The sequence below is a fragment of the Pseudoliparis swirei genome, chromosome 7 (genome assembly GCF_029220125.1).
Source record: "Pseudoliparis swirei isolate HS2019 ecotype Mariana Trench chromosome 7, NWPU_hadal_v1, whole genome shotgun sequence".
In the NCBI taxonomy this organism is placed as follows: domain Eukaryota; kingdom Metazoa; phylum Chordata; class Actinopteri; order Perciformes; family Liparidae; genus Pseudoliparis; species Pseudoliparis swirei.
The window spans coordinates 4,408,356-4,418,127 of NC_079394.1; the positions used below are offsets into that span (position 1 = coordinate 4,408,356).

Sequence of the window (9,772 nt, forward strand, 5' to 3'; positions counted from 1 at the left end):
CTTGGTTCACATCACTTCACCTTGAATTAACTGAATATAAAAGCTGCAGGAAACTTTATCTTAGTTTTATGAAGATGCACATTTACTCGAAAGCGTTATGTTATACATTACATTTCAATCCAGGGCTCCAGACTGCGACCAAATGGTCGCATTTTGCGCCTAAAATTAGACACAGTGCGAGTAAATTTGTCATCAACTCGCGCATGCGCGACCAGTAAATTAGCAGATTTCTTTTTTTGTTATTAAATATTTTTGTTGCTTACAAACTTGCGGTAATGCCTGAATGACTGGTTTGCTAACCGACATTAACTCCAGAAGAAGAAGAAAGGAGACGAAAACCGAAGAAGAAGGCTGGCCTGTGTGTGTGTGTGGGGGGGGGGGGGCTAATGTGTGAAAAGAGGCGCACCGCAGCGGAGGGCCGCAGAGTGAGAGGTCAGAGGGGATCCTCACCACCGAGCGGCGTCCCCGTCCCCCGAGTTGAATCTCTGGGTCGACTCAGCCGACTCTCACATGTCTGAGCCCCTACAGACTGATGTTGACGGTAAACGCATTCGATCAGGAGCGCGCGAGGATTTTGATAAAGTTAGCGGAAGGATTTAAGTGACAACATCCGGTTTTGCAAAGTTAGCGGAAAGAACCACGTGAAACAACATCCGTTTTTCAAAATAAGATGTCGACAAATCATACACGAACATATAAAAGTAAACAATGAACTGATTTTGTATCTTTATAGATCATTTCTGAGATTTTGCTTAAATTATGCTAACATTAAAACATTTTTACTGGACCAAGGAAGAGTTTATCAAAATTAGTCAGTCTTTTGTATGTTAAGAAAAGTCCTGTATATAGATTTCCCAAGAGTTCCAGGAAATGAATAATGCAGATGTGTTCCATACATATCTGAAATCTACAATAGCAATCAAACAATTTTAATGTATCAATTAGGACATTTTTCAAAGTAAAAGTCCTAAATGTTTAAAGAAATCGGTAATTTCTTTAATGTTTGAGTTGCTTTATATATGTATTTCCTCATAGTCCTAGGCAATAATGCTACACAATAAATAGAATGCTTCAATCGACTCAGTGATCGGTATTATCGGTGATCGGCAGATACTGATTTCAGTGATCGGTGATCGGCACCAAAAACCTGATCGGTGCATCTCTAATCATAACATCATCAAACCCTAGATGGTATTGAAAAGAGAACGCTGCATAGTAATATTTATTTTGATTCCGTTTCCTAAGAGAAACTGCTTTCTATGAATGCATTCAATCAATGGGTGGGGGTGGTGAGTGTGCTCACCCGTGTGCGCGCATCACGGCAGAACTTCGATGTCGGCACGCGCATCGCTCTGTCACGCGAGCCGAGAATTGTTGACGGGGGGGGGGGGGGGATTTCACCCTGTTATAATGGTAGGGGAACCACTGGAGTTGATAAGCGTGTCTTCTTGTCTGATCAATACACAACTGTGAGGTGCGTGAATGGCCAGATCGGCCAGCTGCTGATCACTCACTCAACAGCTCGACTTGCATGAATAGATGGTGTGCGCGCAAACATTTTTTTTGGGGAGCACCGAAGACCCATTATGACCCAGGAAAAACCCTGTGTGCGCCCCTAAATTTTCTGCTTGCGCCCCTAAAATTTTAAGTTAGGGGCCACTGTGCTCCGAGTAAAAAAAGTTAGTCTGGAGCCCTGCAATCCATTCCTTACTTGAAATGAGAGAAGACAATATATTGCCATTCCGTTGCCTCTACCTGTGCTCTAGCAATGATAATAAATTTAATCCAATCCTATATTTATCATTAGAGGATATGATATTTACATTTCATCCAGTTTTAAATAGGACAATGAATATTTTTGAGATATTATTGAATTGAACTTTCTATACTTGAAATGACAGTCGACAACATACAACCGTTAGGCTACTTTAATATATATTGGGCCAAATCATTATTATATTATCATTATTGTGTTGCTGCATGAGGAAATTCACTCAAACTGGACCGCATTGATTTCAATTGAACGCCGCTGGTTTATGAGTCATACCAGCAGCTTCTTCCTTTCGGTCTCCTTGCAATAAAGTGCTTCCTCCCACATGCATGCGCACAGACACCTTGTTTAGGTTAATTAATTCCGTGTGGGCGCTCAAAGCATCTCGTCTGCCAAAATATGCGTCAGCACCGGATCAGCACAACACATCATGAACTGTCAACACACATCCAGTGAAGCTGGATTAAAGATGAAAGCATCCTTGTAACCAATGGAGTGTCACCTGGTGCAAGAAGAAACGTCTGCCACACTTTAATGTTTTTTTTAGAATGGAAAGTACAGTAGAACAGTCACTGCATGTCCCCTGTAACAAGGAGATGCTATTGTTGTATGACAAACAGTAAAAACTCAACGCATATGATGTGTTGCAAGTCAGAAAAGGCTAACTTGGCACTGCATCACACACACACACACACACACACACACACACACGAGCTCTCAACTTCCTGTGCTTCAAACAATGCCGGGAGAACTCCTGTCTCCTGAAACTGTGTTTACAACGTCCAAAGCGAGCCTTCCGGTCATTGTTCAATCTGCAACACACCGGTCAAAACAAAACACAGCTTTCTGGACTCTTGGACTCGCGTCTGTCCCACTTCAACACATTACAAGTGCTCTCCTCTCCTTTGCTCTCAGCTTCAGCCCTTCTGACGACATACTGAAGGTCAAATTCACAAAACAATCGTGGCTTCTGCGGCCACTAAACCTGCACAAGTTACCCAAAGAGAAACTGTGTAGTCACAAAGGGTTAAATCAGGGTTCTTACACATTTTGACCAATGGATTTCCATGACTTTTCCATAACTTTTCCAGGACTTTAAACCAAATTTCCACGACCAAACTGAAATCTCGGTATAAACATGAACAATTTAGAGAATTTTGAATTTTAAAAATGAGAATTCCAAAGCATACAGTTTACCTTAAATGAAACAAATGTATGAGACAATAGTTTGATTAAAAGAATAAACATTTATATTCATGTCTATTCCTTTCAACACTTATATAAATGTTTATTCTTTGTGCAAATCCATCTGTTTATATAAATTATTTCAAACTCAGCGTAAATGAACATGTGAATATACCAACATTTCCATGACTTTTCCAAAACTGTTATGATTTAAGTTTTTTTCCATGACTTTTCAAGATCTGGAAATGACCATTTAAAAATTCCATGACTTTTCCATGACCGTAAGAACCCTGTTAAATGTGCCCCTAGCTGTAAATAAATAGCCTCTCAGTGGTCCTGTGCTATTTGCATGTATTACAATTAGGCAGTTTATTTACACACAAATGAGCCACATTGCAAATACAGTCCAAATCACAAAGATTTGAGGAATGTCGACAACATTCATGCCACATGGATTATTGCAATCGGATGCAAAAAGGGGAATTCTCACCAACGCAATATATTTTGTGAACTCGGACCTTGAGACGGGGCTGATAGCCGTTTCAAGTGATGCGCCCATTTATGGTGCAATTACAGCCGCGGTGCATTCTTTGTGTGTTTGACCCAGAGCGTCTCCTGAGGGCTTGCGTCACACTGGTCATGAGTGTGTGTGCTCGGGTGGGTGTCTGTGCGTGCAGTGAGAGAAGTTTAGCATATGTGGTAGGACAGGGTGTGTCTGAAAATTTGGATAATATAGTTAACTGGAAAAACACGTGCTCCAAATATCCTGCGGTGGACCTGCATCAAAGGAAACTAAAAGAGTTCCCATCCAACAGAAATATGAAATGAACGGTTTAGTCACCGCTGAAGGTACAAGGTCTCGTTTTAGAAACTACTCTCATGCAGTGTGTGTGTGTGTCTCAACAACTAAGACCAACTCAGCACTCTACCAAGTGTTCTTGAGGGGCTTTTTAACAAAAAAGCATGTGTGTAATCTCCTATGTTAAATATGATACTTCATATGAGACATAAACAATCAGCAAATTAGCCAATAAAACTACATTTTGCATGAACCGTTATGACTATCCTGCAGTTATACTAGTGTCACTTAAAGGCCCTGAAAGAAAACCAACTGTTTTTAAATCAAAGATGTTGGGAAGGATATTTTAAAACTGCGTGTTGCCATTTAATTTGTTAAAGCCGGTCCACCTTTGGATGAAAGTTTCAGTTATTTCCAGGAAGCAATACAAACTCTTTGACGGTGTTGTACAGTTGAACAAGGGATGTAAAATAGCTGGACAGTGAAACTGTCTCCTGACCCTAGAGAGTATAACTTAATCCCATATTCTCTGTGGTCGGTGCCTTCATTAGTCTTAATCCTAATCCAATTTGACAGCTTTCCCAGAATAGAGATTCTATTCCACACTTGACAGACGTGTATAAATCAGTCGCACTATGAGGCAATAACAGGAAGCTAGAAAGTGAAAGTGTGTGTGTGTACGTGAGAGATGAACAGCTATCTTTTTTTAATTAGCTGCAGAGTGATCCTAAAACACCTGTTCATTAAACTCAAAGCATTGAAGCTGAGCTAGCCTCCCACTACTTTCAGCTCACTAAAAATAAAGAAAAATGTGGGACGATTTAGGCGTGGCCCGGCTTTGATGGATGACTGAATCTGAGCTCAGTCTGGCCAAGTTGCCCTTGAAGACCCTCATTATCCTGCGACGCAAGCAGATCATGTCGGCTATTTAAATAGTCTCGACTGAGATAAAGTGCAAACTGCGGTTGTCAAACATTAATCTGTCAGGAAATGCCCGCAAGCTGCACACACACACACACACACTCATATAATGAAAGTACCAAGAAAAAGCATTGTGAAATCCCCACTAGGCTACAGAGCGCTACAGTAGAGGTTAAAACACTCGATATCAAACCATGAAAATCAATCTCTCTCAGACTCGGTCAGGTTGTCACAGGATCAGGGTGCTAAAAGAGGCACGATTACACTTCCTGTTCTTTTCTGTTTGGATGGATGCCCTTGTGAAGAAGACAGGAAGTGGTTTCGATGTGCCGTTAGCGCTGCTCAGGCACCACACCCGAAATAATAATGTTAAAAGGAGGTGTTTTTAATGTTAAAACTACCTCCCATGTCTTAATCACACTGATTGAAAGCAGCTGAGTGTCATCATCTTAGAAGCAGGCTGCATGTTATCTATCCAGGGTTCTGACACATTTTGACCAATGGATTTTCAGGACTTTAAACCAAATGTCCATGACCAAACTGAAATCTCAGTATAAAGATGAAAAATGTAGAACATTGTGCGTATTGAGAGCGTACGCCGGCTTATATTTTGAGCGTCTTTCTTTTAAAAAAAACCATATTAATTATTTGAAACTCGGCGTAAATTAACATGTGATAACAAATTTCCATGACTTTTCCAAAACTTTTATGATTTAAGTTTTTTCCCATGACTTTTCCAGGCCTGGAAATGACCATTTTGAAAATTCCATGACTTTTCCAGGTTTTCCATGATCGTACGAACCCCGTCTATCGTTACAACTCCACGCTGCGCTACGACAAAGACGATTCCGTCACACTCGGCTTTGTTCCCTTATCTGTCACATTGCCCTCTTTCACGCCACCATGTCGTTTCTCAACCACTCCCTGCTGTCAATATAGAACGATGACAATTAAAACAAACAAACTGAGAACACAGAACTGTTCTACATGATCAAACATTTAACAAACCTACCGCAAGACCCGAGAACACACCCAACGTCCCTCCTCTGAGCGTCAAAGTAAACCCTGGAGAACATCGGTTGCTTCTCGTCAGCGTGTGCCATCACGTTGCTCTCATATTCAAGGTTTTGGCCTTCTCCCGTCTTACCGTTTGGCCTCCTCCAGGTGACACAGGTACTCGTAGGCGATGTTCTGTCGTCTCCTCTCGTCCATCTCCTCCGCCGACAGCCTCTCATCATCCTGAATGGCTGTAAAAAAATAATTTTAAATGATGTCGGTGTCATTTTTTTCATTGTTCAACATACTAGTCAGTTGTGCCAAAGTTTATTTATGTTATATTATGCATGTCACACTATGGCAAATGTGAACAAAATCCTCATTCATCATGTAAGACCCAATATTTTACGTGTGTAAGTGAAAATTATAGTGAGAACAAATTACTTTAAAATCGAAGCTTGCTTAATCGATTTGTACAACTTAAACAGAACGTTGATTAGATTGAGTTATAGCTCAAATTATTTAAATTGCATCAAATCGTGTATCACAATCACTCATTGCATGAGACTTTTCATACTAAGCAGGTTTAGACCACACTCTATTTACAGAGACCCAACATCCCCTCATGAGCAACCATGAAAGTCAAGAATCTCATCACCACAGAAATATTTAATGAAACTGACATTAAAAGTGCAACGCAAAGGTACGTGAAATAATAAGTGATTTATTTCATCTATTTCTCAAGCTAACCGTAGCGACCGGATGCAGGAGCTGTACAGAGGAGTCCAGTCGGTTACATTTTGTTAAAGTGTGTTTATTTTAGCCGTTAGGATTGTGGAAACTGTACGACCTCCCAAGTCACAATGAACCCTTGATTGAGTGAGATGAAACGTCCATGTCAAGATGGCCTGAGTGGGGAGCCGACTGACAACTGTCTTCCGCTGAGAATTGACCTTAATTAGATCTCCTCCCTCCGAACCAATCAAATCTCCATATATCTCGCTGAGTGAGGGGTCGATCTCACACGCGATGTAGAGTCCAAGACAAAGTTCCCTTCAAGGAACATCAAAGTACCTTCTACACACACTAGTTTATCCTGCAGCACGCTTAGATCTGTAAACCTCTCAGGCATTCTCTGTTCAAAACTGCATCGTCATCAGCCATCTGCAGACATACGTTCACTCAGTCTCAATGGAGGCTTGACATATCATGTGGCAGACAAACAGCTGGATGTGTAGACACAGACATCCAGTCTCACGCCCCAACGCCTCATGATCCCAGTATCTGTTCATCTGGCCATAGATCTGTGGCCCAGCTGTGACATGGATGCTAATGTACAGCCACAGTGCAGCCATTACACGCTACCTCCACTGACTCACTCACTCACACTTCCTGGAAGTACCCTGCGTTATATTTAACCCTCAGAATGGGTTTGTAGCCTTTGTCTGTCAGAGGATCACCGGACTGAGTTCTGGGCTTCATGATTATGCGTCATTGGGGAACTACAAATCAAGACTTTGTCTGGTCCATTGCTTCTAGGGCCCATAACAGCCCTTGCGAGTAATACACATGCAGGGGATTCGTGATGTGCCTCTTTTCGCTCAATGACATGGCCAACTCATGTAGGACCACTCGGTGGTTCCTAAGACTCTCACGGTTCTTTCCGACAAACTCCTCACTAGCTGTGCTCATGTTTCTAGAGACAAACCTCTGTTGGGTGCACAGTAGCTAAATATCTCGCGAGGCGGCGTTAGATTGGGTGTCCCGAGTGCAGAACACTGCTGGTCAATGAAACTCATCGGTTCAAGTCACAGGTAAAAAGATTGCAGTGATGACATAATTGATTGTTCTTATCTCTCTCAAAGTTGCACTTTGCCCACAGATGTTAGTCAGTGACAAGATACAATGTATTCTGACTTGGTTAAGTATTGTTGCAGACTCAAGTTGTTTTTATTCGATATCAGTAAGCTCAGTTACATTCTTAAGATACTCGTGGGCCCAGTTATTAATTTCTCTATGGCAGCAAAATCCCAGGTTAATGGTTAACCTGTGAGAAAACGCCTTCTGTCTAGAGAGGCTGATATGCTAAGGACATTAACGTTAAATAAATACACATCATTGTGGTGCAGTTAGGGGTACTTAAAAAAAAAATTACAAAAGTTTTACAACATATAAGCGTCAAATTGCAGCCAAAAAGCCCCAAAATATCCCTCTGGACCCTGAACGTACCATTGGTGCAGCTTTAACGATAATTTAACCACCAGGATGTGAGCCTCTCGCCTGTCAGTGGACATTTGATCCCTCGCGTCCTCCTCAGACCACATTTCATTTATTTCCTGCCGTATCGTCAGAGTTTGACACAACTCCGACAGGTATCCTGTTCAGTGCAGCTGAACCACCTGCTGCTCATCAAACACATTATAGCTTCCTCTGCCCTCAGAACGAGGAAACACAACGCGGTGCTTGCGAGAGAAAAGAGAGAGAAAAGTATCTTACTTCCATAGCGCGGCTTGAGAAGAGTTGCGGTTTCTTCATGGTACATCTTGCGTCGTTTCCTCCACTTGTGGACTCGTCTGAACTGGAAATAACGTACACGACCGTGTCAGCAGCCAGTCAGCAGTATGCCGCGCCTCCCATATATCGATATGAATACAATAACCGGTGTAATGTTTGCGAGCGAGCTGCAAGGGGCAGGGGAGGAAAAGACAAAAACGGGGCTGGGACAGTCTTCAAAAGTTTCATGAAAGCGCCGACTGTCACTTTCTCAGGACGGTCCCCATGGCGCGCGCGTCTGTGACTCCTGAGCAAAGTGTGAGCGGTAACGAGCCCTGATGACGTCACGCTCCGCGGGGAAATGATTGACAGGACGCGAGACCGACATTTAGCACCTCGCACCGCCTGCTGGTCAGAAGGTGGCCCGTGCTGCGTTCACTGTCACTGGGGGAAATGATGCATGCCGTCGCGGCACTAATATCTCGCAACGATTTTCTCCTCTTCGGTCAGTTTTACTAAATTTAAGCTTATTGCCATCATATATGTTACTCTTTATGTATCTCTTTAACACGTGTATGTATTACACTTTGGCACTCGCTGTCCATTATCCCTTAATTAATTAAAATGTAGTTAATTGTCTGCCTTGAATATTGGATTGGATTCAATATTGTCATTGCACAATTCAATTCAATTTATTTGTATAGCCCAATTTCACAAATTACACATTTGTCTCGGAGTGCTTTACAATCTGTACATATAGACATCCCTGTCCCAAAACCTCACATCGGAAGTACAGGTGCACAAGCAACGAAATGTGTTCTCTGCATTTAACCCATCCTTAGTTATTAAGGAGCAGTGGGCTGCAGTGATGCACCCGGGAAGCAACTGGGGGTTGAGTGCCTTGCTCATGGACTTGCAACTAATGGGGAGAGCGGGGATCGAACCGACGACCTTGCAGGACGACCCCCTTACCCCACTGAGCTCCAGCCGCCCCGGCTAATATACAATGTGTTATTATTATTCGGAGTAATATAAATTGGATCACAAACAGCAGCCCATTAGAAAGCCACTTTCAAGATGTACATTTGATTTCAAATGTTGGGGTTAAGATATCCTCAACTCAGACATTTAATGTCCTTAATTCTAATAAATTATCATGCACCAATTTATGTTAGATATTTTTTTTATTTGTGTAAAGGGAAACTCAAAATGCAAGCAGCAGGTGACAATTCTAAACATGAAAATATATTGGAATATAATCCCAAGTATTCTGTTTAGCAGTTATAGGAATAATTGCAATATCTAAATTCATCCACGAGATGGCAGCATTGGTTTGGAATTAGTACCCACAAGGAACACTGCTGCATACAGTTTGTTTATATATACTTATACTTATACTCAACGACCTAACAACACACATTAGGTTGTCTGACTCATTTATGTTCAGGTGGACTAATTAATAGACACGCCCATCGAGTTGAATAAATACCCTTCTATCAAAAGAATACCTTCATAAGATAAGATTGGATGTGTTGCACATATGTTTTATATTATAGTTTTAAAATAAATTCACAGCTAAGATGTTTATTATATATGTTTTGTATCCT

At 41.7% G+C, this 9,772-nt stretch overlaps 1 protein-coding gene across 1 annotated transcript in view; it reads right to left on the reverse strand.

Moving 5' to 3' along the window:
• The window catches only part of iqgap2 (IQ motif containing GTPase activating protein 2), a 34,552-nt gene extending 26,103 nt beyond the window's left edge, over window positions 1-8,449 (reverse strand). The window contains 2 exon segments of the mRNA XM_056418069.1: window positions 5,824-5,923; window positions 8,169-8,449. Coding sequence (XP_056274044.1) covers window positions 5,824-5,923; window positions 8,169-8,214 — 146 coding nt within the window. The 5' untranslated portion in view covers window positions 8,215-8,449.
• Window positions 8,450-9,772: the final 1,323 nt, after the last annotated feature.